This window comes from Podarcis muralis, chromosome 17 (genome assembly GCF_964188315.1).
Source record: "Podarcis muralis chromosome 17, rPodMur119.hap1.1, whole genome shotgun sequence".
Classification (NCBI taxonomy): Eukaryota; Metazoa; Chordata; class Lepidosauria; order Squamata; family Lacertidae; genus Podarcis; species Podarcis muralis.
Genome location: NC_135671.1, coordinates 33,420,668 through 33,434,367, shown reverse-complemented (window position 1 = coordinate 33,434,367; position 13,700 = coordinate 33,420,668). Strand labels below are relative to the sequence as shown.

Below are 13,700 nucleotides of genomic sequence, written 5' to 3'. Positions count from 1 at the left end.
GCAGGATTTGCTGGTGTGTTGATTTTCCATTAGTTCTAGAAATGAATCATTGTGGTATCCTAAAGGTATAGACAATATTAAACAGCTTTTCTTGCAGAACCAACATTAAGTAATATACATTATTAGTATTAGAAAAACAGATAAATGAAGCATTTACAACATCCCCCCACCATGCATAACATTTTATTGATTACTGAAAAATGGAGGACCCTTGCTTATTTTGTCCTTTTAAACCAGGGACAGGGAACCTATGGCTCTCCAGATGTTGTTTCCTTGACCACCGTCAATGTTGGCTTCGGCTCATGGGAACTGGAGTCAACATCTGGCAAGCCACAGGTTTCCCCATCCCTGAATTAAACTGTGGTGTCTCCTCTCCCAGTCGCTTGATCTTCAAGATGGATCATGTCAGTTATGCCTTCTGAAGCAATTCAAAGTGGCAGGCCCCTCTCCTCTCTGATTAAGAGCAGATACCCGTCTCACCCATAATGAAAGGGAGAAAGAAAGAGTGTAGAGTACGTGTGAATACGTTGGTTTTTTAAAAAGAAGAGTAATTCAGCTAATGCAAAAGGCACTTGTTGCATATGGTACTGTGGTTGAATATGATATGCAATCTCTTGCTTCTCAGTTCTCATTTGGGTGAGATACTTTTGCTGCAGTAACACCTGTACAGTATTATTTGCTCATTGGTTGCAGTTTGTCTTGGTTGCATGAATAACACTGCATGTGCTCTGTTATGTTATGTCCTTATTAATTTTTCAATAAAAAGCAATATTGAAAGAACAAAAGCAAATAACGGCTTTTGTCAGCCCACATGTCAGCTGCCTTGTATGGCTCATTAACTTCAACTGCAGTCATCGAACCCTTTGCCATAAAGCAACAGCAGTGGCCTGGGAGATGTTGCCAAGATGGGGTATTAATAAGTGCCAATTCACAACTTTCTCATCATGATTACATTTGAGTAATTGCTCACAAGAGCCATAGCACTAGTACAGCCTATGTGGGATGCTTCAGAAGTCCCATTTCTCTGGAGCATTTGAGGATGGTGAGAATTTCCCCGTCTTCAATATTTCCATTATATTGATTCTACCTGTTATATTGCTTCTACAAATTAGTGGCATAGCGAATATTCCCCTGCATTTTTCTTAGGTGCAAATTAAAACTGAACTAGTTTAACAGATACCTAGCTACATCCAAACTATCACCTGGCTGTGGGGTGAGCTGTACTGTATTGAAAGCCTAATAATCATACCTGAGAAGTAAACTCTTAAGTAGATTTGGTTACTGTCCTGCATCATCAGATTCGTTGGAAGTACATGATTGTTGACGAAGGTCACCGAATGAAGAACCACCATTGCAAGCTAACCCAAGTCCTGAATACACACTATGTAGCTCCACGTCGTCTGCTTCTCACAGGGACTCCACTACAGAATAAGCTGCCTGAACTATGGGCTCTGCTCAACTTTCTCCTTCCAACTATCTTCAAGAGCTGTAGCACATTTGAACAGTGGTTTAATGCTCCTTTTGCCATGACTGGAGAAAAGGTAAGTGCAGGAAGAAGCATCTACCAGCGTTTTTCACCCAGGGTTTTTCACTCCAGGCTCTGGAGTCATTCCCTGTTGGTCCCATGAAATTTTGCAACCTTCACTTTCCCCTCCTCGCACTGTCCAGTCACCCATAAACATTACCAGTTTTTATTTAATTTTTCTTAGGGGGAGGGGGTTGGATTTCTTTAGGGTGTCACAATGTGATAGAGATGTCATACAAAAAAAATAAATACTGTTTTTAACCAATTTGATTTTTTAGAGTCTTGTGATTCTGTGTGACTCCAAATAGTTTTATTGCAATGATTAGGTCAGTTGGCACAACATTTCTAACGTTTTGTACATTCTTTTAGTGAGCTCAAGCGTTAGGCCACATTTACTTTTAGAATTGACTTCGCTGTTGACTGTCTTAGTATACATGCATGCAGCATGCTGTTCTGATCAGATGCAATGGTGAATTTCCTTTCAAGGCCTCTCTTCCACTGTGTATTGTTCACTATAGTAAGTACCGATGAGACTGCAATTAACCCATAGCAGAAGGCACTGCTAAAGAAAAACACCTTTCTGGTGTTCGTTTTTAATATTTTGCATTTCAAACGTCAGTGCTCACTCTGCGGTAGAGTTATAAAATACTATGCCAATTTTGTGTACGTGTGCATTTGACACTTCAAATAGTTTGGGGCAGAAGATGAATAGGGATAGAAGATCCACATTTCCCCTGTGATTACATTTGGTTTGACTTCTGGGTGAACATTTTCCTCATTCCAAGCCCTTTAAGAGAACTGTACCATTTCTCCCTCACTCCTGCCCTCCTCCTCCTGTGGCAGCATGTATGTGAAGGCAGGAGAGGGGGGAAATGTGAGAGTTTATTTTGGGGGAAGTGGATGGGATATATATATACACTTATAGTGCTGTTACAGTCTGTTATTTTGTTTTTCGGTCTATGCAAGATGTTTCCTCTAATTTGCCATGTTGTAATCTTGATGCTCACAGCATTTTAAGTCAAGGTTACAGATTGGTAAATTAGAGTATCCGTAACCAATGGTGACTTGGGGCCAAATTAAGCAGACTTGCCTCTCTGAAGCCAGGTTGCTGCCAATCAGCGAAGGGGCTGTAGAATTTGAAACAGAGAAATGGATGGCAGGAGGAATCTACTAAAGCTTCACCCTTCCGTTCCCTGCTGCTTTTCCCTTAAGAGACAGCACTCCTATCTGTTGCAGCAAAAAGGCTGCCTGGAACCCCCGCTGGGAAAGGGGGTTGAAGGGGAAGCATCAGGTGCAGGAGGGGTTAAGCACTCTGCCCTCTTTGACCATTTTACAGCTCTTTGGTAGTCTGGATTTGCTTTCAAGGATCTTCTTCAACCCTGCTGCATTTATCTATCTATTGATATGTGAGATTGCGTAATTGCTACAGCGATTGTGATCATTTTAGGGGATTAGAGATGAATCAGTGAAATGAAATTTTTTTGGTTCATGGTTTTATTGTTTATTGTTAACATTATACTTAATAACGATAGTATGGGCTTTTTGTTTGAAAGTGATCATACTTTTTTTTCTAGTGATGTTGGGAAAATATATTTAAATAACACTTGTTTCCTTGAATCTGCATGCAACTAAAAACAGGTGGATTTAAATGAAGAAGAAACTATTCTGATTATCCGTCGTTTGCACAAAGTGTTGCGTCCCTTCCTGCTAAGAAGGTTAAAGAAGGAGGTAGAAGCACAGCTGCCTGAAAAGGTAACATTTAAAAAGCAGGCAATGTTCCAGCTCTTAGTAGAATCTTTCATATCATGTTGTCCATATGCAAGTTCTTCTGCGTGGCATCATTCCTAGTTCACTTGTTTTGAAGGGGCTGCTGGAGATTCTGTTTCATCAAGGAAAGTCTGTAGAGAGGCTTGGGACATGGGAGGCGTGATGGTTCAGTAGAGTGGCAGTTCAGTACCAAACTAAAATGGTTCTTTGGTAGCTGAGATGGGAAAGACCTAGAGCTGGAAACTTGGAGAGCCACCAACAGAATGTACAGTACAAGACTAGACAAATAAATGGCTTGTCTCAGAATAAAGCTTGGTCTGTATCAATGGACCATTCACGTAATTTCAAAGAAGGCTGGGGTACTGCTACTAAAGACATCTTTCATTACTTCAGGCTTAAGATGCTCCTCTGTGTGCTTTTGACTTGTTGCGGCTTTTTTTGTCTAGAATTTAGGATTGTGATGCTCCATCCCCAACACAGAGCCTGGAATCTGTTGTAATATTTAACTTCGTGGGAATATTTCTGTCTTGTATTCTGTTTGTAGCTCTTGTGGTTGCAGAGAAAAATCTGAGCACTGCATAGTTTGTGGGAGGAAATGAAGCCCTCCTTTTGGTGCAGCTGTCTTCATTCTGTAGGGCTTGACACAAGATTAATTGAAAAGAAAGATGACAAAAAATGAGTGTGGAACGAACAGTTCTGGCAGTATTTTGTCCTTCACTCTCAATGCACACACATACCACATCCAAAGATCACAGCGCAATTCAAAACATAAAAATACAAAATGAAAACGAACTGCATACTAAAACAAAAAAAACCTTCCCACAAACCCATTTTAAAGGCCATAGAATTTACTTGGTTGGCGTATTCTGCATCCTAGATCAGGGGTGTAGAACTCAGAGGCTGATAGAATAAGAGCTTTCTGATTCAGTTATGGTATTTGATCTCTCCCAGGGCATGCTTGGATCCTACTCCATTGAGCTGCACTGACTACTACCTCTTCCCTTTCAGAATGAGATCACAAACGGGGCATGTCCTGAGTCTTTTTGATTCAATCTTTCCTTATACTTTTGCTAACAGCTGCTTCCTGGGCATCTGACCCAGGAGAGATCACATGAGGTCCAGTTGACTATTAGATATCAGAAAGACTTGCTGTAATGAGTTTTACAAACAACAACAACAACCATCCTAAAGTTGATGACTTAAGGCAAATTTATCCATAGAGGAATCCCAAACAAATGTTGTTTGGCAGAAGTTGACCTAATTGCCTTCATCTCAGCATCAGTGTAACTTATCACCATTGTCAGTGTCATCACAGATCCCTATATTATGTATAGGGTAGATGAGATCCTTTCATGCAGTTGAGATCCTCACATCTGCATGCAGTGCCAAATTTTGCCCTCCAGGAGAGCTCTCTTCTGACAGATCTGCTGGCTACATGAATATCGGCTTCCAATGCAATCGGAGGAGTCATTAGTCAGGAAGTTTGGGGCCCTTTCATAACTTCTGTAGTTCTTGCTAAACAACTAAGAGAGATTCACCACCACCATGGTGTTTCCAGCTCAAAGGTCTTCATATTTCCATGTTGGTATTGTATAGGGCTTGGCTCTTTCTCACCTTTCTGCAACACAAGCCGTCCTTATAAAACAGACATGGCCACGGAGAACTTACATTTTTTTTGTTTGGTCTTATAGAATCTTTGGACATACTCGGTGGGTATGACCACAGAGATTACAAAGCCAACTGTTCAGCCACCACAGTTCCAATACCTGAAAACCGAGTCTGCAAACTCTGGTGGATACAGATGCATGCCTTAACACAACCTGTTAAGAAATTAATCTGACTATAAACACTATTCTGGAGGGGAAATTGTGGTACTCAAATCTGCCCAGTTCTGTTTGGTTGTCTGCTATGTCCTAGGATTTGCCCAGCAGCTCTCTTACTAGCTCTTTTCTGTGAAAGGGTGCTCCAGAAATACATTAATATTAATATATTTTAAAAAAATATCTTTTAATATACTAGGGGTTGTGCCCCTACTTACATTGCTCGCCAACTCCCTCCCTTTGCACCCAGCCAAACCCCACCCTCCCTTTATGCCTGTTCAACCTCCCTTAAATCCTTCCTTTACTCTTTAACCTCTCAAAAAAACCCCTCTTCCCTTTATACCCCCAAACTCTCCTGCTTCATGAAGCCCCACTTCGCTGTACAACGTGCCTCCCAAAATCCTTCCTCCAGCTCACCCCAAAAAACAACTTCCCCTCACAGCTTGCCAAAACCACCACTCCCTTTACATGTCGCCAAACCCCCATCCCTTTCGTCCCTGTCCCTCACTGCTGCTGCTGTGTTGAAGCTGTGGGGGGGAGGAGAGAGGGAGGGAAATGCATTTTGAAATTCAAGCTTCCTTCTCTCTTTTTACAAGACAGGAGAGGAGAAAGCTGCTTATTTCCCTTCGCTTCCCAGTCTAATGCTGCTGACCAATTAGAAGAAAGTGCATTTTAAAATGGGGCAGGAATGAAGGGAAAAAACCTTTCTCTTCTTTGTTCCCCTCCCATCCCCACCAGTAGCAATGAGGAGCTCAGGAAACAAACTGGGCCTGCTCCAAACCTTTCCACCCCACCCCCTGCCTCAAATGCCCCCCATCCTAAATTTGTGCACCTGGTTATTCCTGTCTAAGTTCAGAACCTTTCATTTGTCCCTGTTAAAAAGCATTTTGTTGGGTTGGACCCAGTTTTCCCATCGGTGAAGGTCATCTTGCATCCTGATTCTGTTTTCTGAAATATGAGATACCCCTCCCAGTTTGTTGTTGTCTGCAGATTTGATTAGCATCCCCTCTATTCCTCATCCAAGGACAGAACCCTGTGGCACCCCTCCTGTTACTTTTTTCCAGGATGACGAGGAACCATTTGTTCGGGCTCTTTGGAAAGCCTTATACCAAGTCAGAGACCATTGGTCCATCTATCTCAGTACTGTATACACTGACTAGCACAGGCTCTCCAAGGTTTCAGACAGAGCAACTTTTCCAGCCCTACCTAAAGGTACCAGGGATTGATTGAACTTAGAACCTTCTCCCCAACCGCCCCCCAAATACTGCTACTCAAAGATTTCTACAAGTCTGAAGACACTGAAAGCAATGAAATCTTCCAAACTCAGGAAGGTTATTTGGATCCATGCTTTGTGAATGCAGTTTCATGAATTAATATCTCCTCTCTCTGTTCACAACAGGTGGAATATGTGATTAAGTGTGATATGTCTGCATTACAAAGGGTACTTTATAGACACATGCAAGCCAAGGGAGTGCTGCTTACAGATGGATCAGAGAAGGACAAAAAGGTTTGGATTTCAGCCTGTTTCTCTAATGTACAGTAAGGATGGGCATCTTACTGCCAGGTCTAGTCAATTAGTGTTTTTATTCTTTTCATGCAAGGATTGTTGTGATGATAGACAATGTTTTTTCAGAGGGGAAGGCAGCCATTTTACTAAAGAATTTGGGTTTGGGCTCTTGAGGGCCTTCAGATTCATGATGAAGAAACGTCAGCTCTCTTTACACAAGCCATTGAATGAACAATAATAGTATCTGACCATAACACTGTTTTGAAACGTAATTTTAAAATTTCTTACTAGTTCCAAAATTTGTAGCAATATCAGGGTGAGAAGCTTTCCTGTAGTGGTGCTCGTTTTTTAAAACGTGATGCTGCAACATGGTTGCTTGAATAATTTTTGTGAAGAGGTGCACCTTCGTGGAATTATGTAATTAGCTTATCGGGTTTCACACTGCTCAAGCAAAAAAGCCAAAACAAAACACACACTTTGTGAAGTAAGGCAAAAGAAGGTCTCTGCCATGGTCCCTGTACTGTCCAACATTTGTTCCATGGTTTAATCCCTAGATAGAAAATGATAGATTTATTAGGAAGCACAGTGATGAAATATGCCTTAAATAGTTTAACACACACACACCAATTTAGGTTTTGCTCACATTGGTATCAATAATTGTAGTTCACTTAGGAAGAAATGTTTGAGTAGTGCTGTCTTTATTTTTCCAGGGCAAAGGTGGTACAAAAACGCTCATGAACACTATTATGCAGCTGAGGAAGATTTGCAACCATCCCTACATGTTTCAGCACATAGAGGTAAAGAAATGTTTTTGGTGTTGACATTTTCAGCCTGTTCAATGAGGGTAACTAGCAATGGTGGGCCAAAAGTATTGCTGGAATACTTGTTCTTTAGCAGAAATGAGGGACTTCAGCCCCCCCCCCCCATGGTGTTGAACTACAACTCCCATCAGCCCCAGCCAAAATGGCCAATGGTTTGGGATGTTAGTTGTAGTCAAACATCATCTAGACCACAGGTTCTGCTTCCTGTCCTACAAAGTAGTTTGGGCATGGGATGTCTCGTAAACGTTAGATTGACCCACCATTTCTATTCAGTTCTGCCCCGCTCCCCCAACTTATTCTACCTTCTGGAACCTCCTCAATGCTGGGTCTTTGCTGTGCATGTACATGGAAAATCTGACATGCAGTTGCATATTTCTTTCTGCTGTGACTTCCTGTGAGAATATTAAATATAGTTTCGGTAAGAATGCAGCTCCTTCTCCACACTCATGCACCACCACCCCTGTTTACCCCACAATTTGAAGATCCAAAAGTTAACTGTTTAGGCTCTTTTTAAGTTCTTATTCATGGAGGAGAGGGTTATCAAAAGCTGGCCATGATGGCTATACTGCCTCCACAGTTGGTGACAATAATGCTTCTGATCACCAGCTGCTGGAAACCACAGGGGAGACAGAGTGTTTTTGTGCTTGGATCCTGCTGGTTTCCCACAGGCATCTGGTTGGCCACTGTGAGAAGAGGATGCTGGAATGGATGGACCATTGGCCTGGTTCAGTAGGCTCTTAAAGTGGTTGTGTATAGTGTAGATCAGCCTTTACCAACCTGGTGCCCTTCATGTGCTTGGGACTGTTAACTCCCATTGACTGCAGTCAGCAAAGCCATCGTAGTTCTTGTTCAAAGGATATGGAGGGCACCCGATTGGCAAAGCCTGGGCTTAATGATGGAATCTTGGAATCTGTATGGAAAGCTTACAGATGTGGAATCCAGTGGTGTTTGTCTCTTGTTCTTCTGTAGATATTTATGCCTCGTTGGAAAAGATTTCAAACCCAATTTCAAGCATCAATTTATTTGTAGGGTGCTTAGATTTTAAAATTGTCATAATAATGATTATGATAGCTGAAAAGTTAATTATTGTTTACCGTTATCTCTTTGCATGTTACTAAAGCATGTGGACCATTATCTCTTAGAGGAAACCATCTCTGAAATACTGTTTGGCCTGTTCTGTTCATGCTTAGACTGGCTTTTTTATGTTCTGTTGTAGGAATCCTTTTCTGAGCACTTGGGCTTCACTGGAGGCATTGTGCAAGGGTAAGTTGGCCACCAAAAAGAATTTTAGGAAGTGCATGTTTTTCTTGGGTAATCTCTGAAACCAAATGCTGAAGAGGAGGAAGAGGAGGAGATTTTGGTGCCCTGTTTGTGAGCTTCCAGAGTCATTCGACAGGCTGCTTCTGAGTTATTGTGGGATCACTCACTGCTTTCTCTTCAGTAAAAGGATTTTGGTTAGGCTCAAAGTGCCATCAGAACCCCAAAACCCTCTGTTGTTCATTGAGGGGTTCTGGTGAGTCCTTTATTTCTCCAGGAGAAAGACCAGGCCTCTTCTCATCACTGGGCACCAACACTTGCCAAGTGTTATGTTAGCCTGCCTGTTTTTAGCTTACAGAAGCCCTCACAATTCTGTTCCTAGTGTTCACATCCCTCCTTTTAACCGTTAAGTAAATTTCCCACTTGTAGTTCCATCTTCCGTGTTGGTTTGTGGTTCTGGTATGTTCCAGAATCCTTCTGTCTTTAGCTTTCAAGGTTGGTTGCTCTCAGTCATGTATCAAGCATGTATTACCCCCTTGGCTGTACCTTAAGGTACCCTGAGAGCACCTGGGGACCCCACAGCTAGAAGACTAGTTATGATTAACATTTCCCCCTGAAAAACACTTATGTCAGCCTTTCCCTGCAACCTGAAGCTGTATAGAAGTATTAGTTATGTTCTAGAGCCCGCTTAGTGAAAGGGCTGGTACCGTGTTGTTTTTTGTTGTGATTATTGGCACGGTTTTAATAGATTTATATTTGTATATAGTTTTAATTCTATCAATGTTCAATTGTTTTTTTTTTCATTATTGTCCCCTCTCCCCGTGTTTTTAGCAGTTCTTATTTTTATCTGTAAGCCTCCTTGAGTCCCTTAGGGGAAAAGACAGAGTGTAAATGAATGAATGAATGATTGAGCCACACTTTCAGTTCACACAGTTAAAAAGGAGATCCAGTAGGGCCAGGCTTTGTGTAAAATTGCTGTTCTTCCTGACGAATTCCCAGTATCCGCTGAACATACAAGACTTCCACCGCAAACACACAAGCATTGCTTGGCAGATAAATTGATGTGAAAGCAGGTCCCTGAAGGCAGAATGTTAAAAGACGCTATACCAGAAGAAAACAGTTTCTTTGTTTCTCCTCCTCATGTTCTGAACCAGGCTTGACCTGTACCGCGCTTCAGGGAAGTTTGAGCTCCTAGATCGGATTCTTCCCAAGTTACGAGCTACCAACCACAAGGTCCTGCTTTTTTGTCAGATGACCTCCCTCATGACCATAATGGAAGATTATTTTGCTTACCGTGGCTTCAAATACCTCAGGCTAGATGGTGAGTTTTGCATTAGGGCCTGTAATGTTGTATTTTGGCACACGATTAATAAAGTACCTTTCTTCATGTAGTCTCTGTATGTCTTTAGTCAGGCTATGTGTGTGGAGCATTGTAAGAAAGTGAAACGCACCAACTTCAGTGCATAGGAAGGTTCTCTTGGCATGTGCAATTTTGGGGTGTGATCCTGAATGGCCCATGGGGTAGCATGTGGAGCCATCGCGTAGGAATTTGAGCTCTTCCCTCCCCCACTGGGCTCACTTCATGCTAAGCTTAGTGTTCTGGCTGCACCATTTCCAGTTCTTCCTCTCTGCTACAAACATTCACAAGTGGATTTCTCTTTCAAATTTCAGAATGGCAACCAGACACTGTCAAGTGGGCTGATTCCTTTACTTGTTACAGTGACCTGCCATGGTTCTCCCTCCCCTCTATCCTGCAAGTCGTACTCTTTCCCAATGACGCCCCCTTGCAGGTGGTTCTCTCTTGAAATGATGGGTCCTTTTTTAATAATGATCCCAAAATACCATTCATTTAAACATTTGGGCAGATATGTTCCTCTATCACAAGAGGATTTGAGCACATTCCCTCTGTATTTATTCCTCTTTGGTTATGCCAGTCTTTTTTTATTTCAGTTTTCATGTTTCCTCTTTTTTTCCTTTAACTGGTTCCTTAATTACTGGCAGTGACCCTGTTCACACATTTTCCCCATTTTAAGGATGGTTTGTGAGATAAGATCAAGAGCAGGTCTTGAACTCATTCCCCCTCAACACTTGATGCTTCACTTTACATGGGAATGAGGCCTTTATGGTGTGTTCCCAAGTGAATGCCATAAAGTTTGAAGTACAGTGGTACCTTGGGTTATGGACGCTTCAGGTTACAGACTCCGCTAACCCAGAAATAGTACCTCGGGTTAAGAACTTTGCTTCAGGATGAAAACAGAAATCGCGCGGCAGCGGGAGGCCCCATTAGCTAAAGTGGTGCTTCAGGTTAAGAACAGTTTCAGGTTAAGAATGGACCTCCAGAACGAATTAACTTAACCCGAGGTACCACTGTATTTACATTCTGACAAGGGACTGTCCAATAGCATCACGTGCTGCACATGTGACCCCCAACACTCGTCAGTAATGGGGGTCTGCTTGTATTAGAGAAGGCTAAGTGTAGCCAGAGTTGATGGCCTAAACTGGGCAAAACAGAAGCCTGTTTATGTCATCAGCATAGGCCCTGCATGGTTGCTACTTCAGCAACTACAGAGGCCTGGCAGATGACGTACCCTACTTTCCATGTCACCAGCAATTCTGACCTAGGAACTCGCTACATGATCCACCTGCACTGTGTGATTGTAGGTCAGTAAAGATTGCTAGTTGAGTCTGGGGGTCGCAACCATGTAGAAACAGCAGCCGTAACTCTTTCATAAATCGGCCTTAACATAGCCTGCCTCAATGGTTTCCTTGGTGAATGATAGTGGACAAAAGCAGGATGGTGCCATTTTACTGCAGGTACTGGTGTGCAGCTGAGTGTTCATTTCTATCTTATTCCCCTCTTATCCCCAGTTTGGAGTACAGAAGTAGGAAGAGGCAGGATTGGGAGAAAGCACCAGTACCAACTTCCCTGTCCTCTCTTTTCCCCTTCCCCCTCTCCACCCCACCCCAAGACAGTATCTGCTAATCCAAACCACCTGATTGTTCTCTGATTGTAAGTTGTCTTTCGTAATACCATTAGGAACTTAAATAGTTAAATTGATATGCAAGCTCTCCAGACATTTTGGAATGTGGGTGTATATCTCAACTTGGTTGGTTCCCAGTATAAAAAATACTTCCCCTCTGTGGACCAGTGCTATGCTTGCCCAGATTTCTGGGGTTCTTAAAGATGACAGGCTTTCTATTCAAACCAAAAGTTTGTCGCAGTGGGGGAAAAACCACTCTTGTCTCTCTCTAGGAACCACTAAAGCGGAAGACCGTGGCATGCTGCTGAAAACGTTCAATGAGCCGGGCTCTGAATATTTTATTTTTTTGCTGAGTACCCGAGCTGGAGGCCTGGGGCTAAACCTACAGTCTGCTGACACTGTGATCATTTTTGACAGTGATTGGAATCCCCACCAGGTATTAATAAAATGCATTTGTGGGCTTCAGAAATGAAGTTTTTTGAAACTGAATACTAGTATGGGAGCGGGGTGGGGTGAGCTTGGTAATGATAAATTTGTAGTATGCCTGTCTTATCTGTTGAGCTGATACAAAAGAAGCAGGGCTTTTCTGTGTCTTGCTGTACTTTGGTCAACAGTAAATGCACATTTATTTGATTACAGAAGTTCTGGATTTTCAACAGAATCTTGAATGTTAGCGCTTCTCTATAGTAAAAACTGAGGCCCTCTTGAATATGGGGGGGGGGGTGCTTTGTGCCAAACATGATGGGAATCTTGGGATAGAAATCTTCCTATCACCTCCTAAAGCAATCTGGCCTACACTGAACACACTATGCCATGGATGTCTTTGGGAAGCTCCTCACATAATTGATTAACAATGTTTCTTGTATCCCATGCCTCTTCCTAAAGGAAGCCCAGGGCAGCTAACTTAATGTAATACAGAAAAATACATAAAACCATTCAGCATTTAAAATATCAATTAAAATATATTTAAAATGGCATACTAATACCTTCAGCGCAGAGACCTCACAATTATGCCCCAAAGTCCTAGACAAAAGTTTTAACATTCTGCTTGAATGTAGCAAATCTAGCAGACTACCTGATTTCAGCAGAAACAGACTTCCTTAAACAGGGCACTTTTGCTGAAAACACGCTGTCCTAAATCACCTTGCCACCCCTGCTGATGGGACCACAAACAGGACCTCTCCCACCGATCATTAGTTTTGGGTCAGAAGCTATGGGGAAGGCACTCCTTCAGGTACTCAGGTCCCAAGTTATGGCTTTGTAAACCAAGATTTATGTAAAAGGTTTCTATATTACCCTTTGCCAGAGTTTCCAAGACATACACACACACAAATATATAAATAAAATCATCTATTCCGATAACCCTGGTGAATGGGCCACAGAGTAGAACGCTGGTCTTCAGTGGAACGGTCAGGACACACTACTGGTTCACAGGCTGACCTAAGGTAAGTCACAGCAGCTTCACTACTACTATGCAAATGTATGGTGGTAAATTAAGAAGTGGGTTCTGAACAACCCTGTTCTCACGTAGGTGCAACTTAATCCATCGGAGTATTGTGGGTTGAATCTCTCTAAAGTGCTCTGCGTAAAAGCACATGAAGGTGATAGCTGAATTTTAACTACTCTCTGAACAGTGAGAGCTTTCTTCTTCTCTCCCTTTCTAGGACCTGCAGGCCCAGGACCGAGCACATCGCATCGGGCAGCAAAACGAAGTCCGTGTGCTGCGCCTTTGCACCGTGAACAGCGTGGAAGAGAAGATCCTTGCTGCAGCCAAGTACAAGCTGAATGTAGATCAAAAGGTTATCCAGGCTGGCATGTTTGACCAGAAATCTTCCAGCCATGAAAGGAGAGCTTTTCTCCAGGCTATCTTAGAGCATGAGGAGCAGGATGAGGTAAGGGAGCAGTGGGGTGGTTTTTTTGCTTTCTCCTCCTCCAGCGTATGAGTGGTGAATGCATTGCCTAGCTTTGTGCTTTGTATGACGCTGACGCAAGGGACTGTGGGCTGGAAGGAAATGGCATGAA

At 42.5% G+C, this 13,700-nt stretch overlaps 1 protein-coding gene across 19 annotated transcripts in view; it reads left to right on the top strand.

Annotated features, from left to right (window-relative positions):
- The window catches only part of SMARCA4 (SWI/SNF related BAF chromatin remodeling complex subunit ATPase 4), a 59,613-nt gene that overhangs the window by 31,587 nt on the left and 14,326 nt on the right, over nt 1–13,700 (top strand). For all 19 annotated transcript variants that reach the window (XM_028712292.2, XM_077921302.1, XM_028712293.2 and 16 more), the window contains 8 exons: nt 1,299–1,541; nt 3,164–3,277; nt 6,512–6,619; nt 7,330–7,416; nt 8,657–8,703; nt 9,852–10,018; nt 11,951–12,114; nt 13,343–13,570. In XM_028712292.2, coding sequence (XP_028568125.2) covers nt 1,299–1,541; nt 3,164–3,277; nt 6,512–6,619; nt 7,330–7,416; nt 8,657–8,703; nt 9,852–10,018; nt 11,951–12,114; nt 13,343–13,570 — 1,158 coding nt within the window. The remainder of the gene's footprint in view (nt 1–1,298; nt 1,542–3,163; nt 3,278–6,511; nt 6,620–7,329; nt 7,417–8,656; nt 8,704–9,851; nt 10,019–11,950; nt 12,115–13,342; nt 13,571–13,700) is intronic.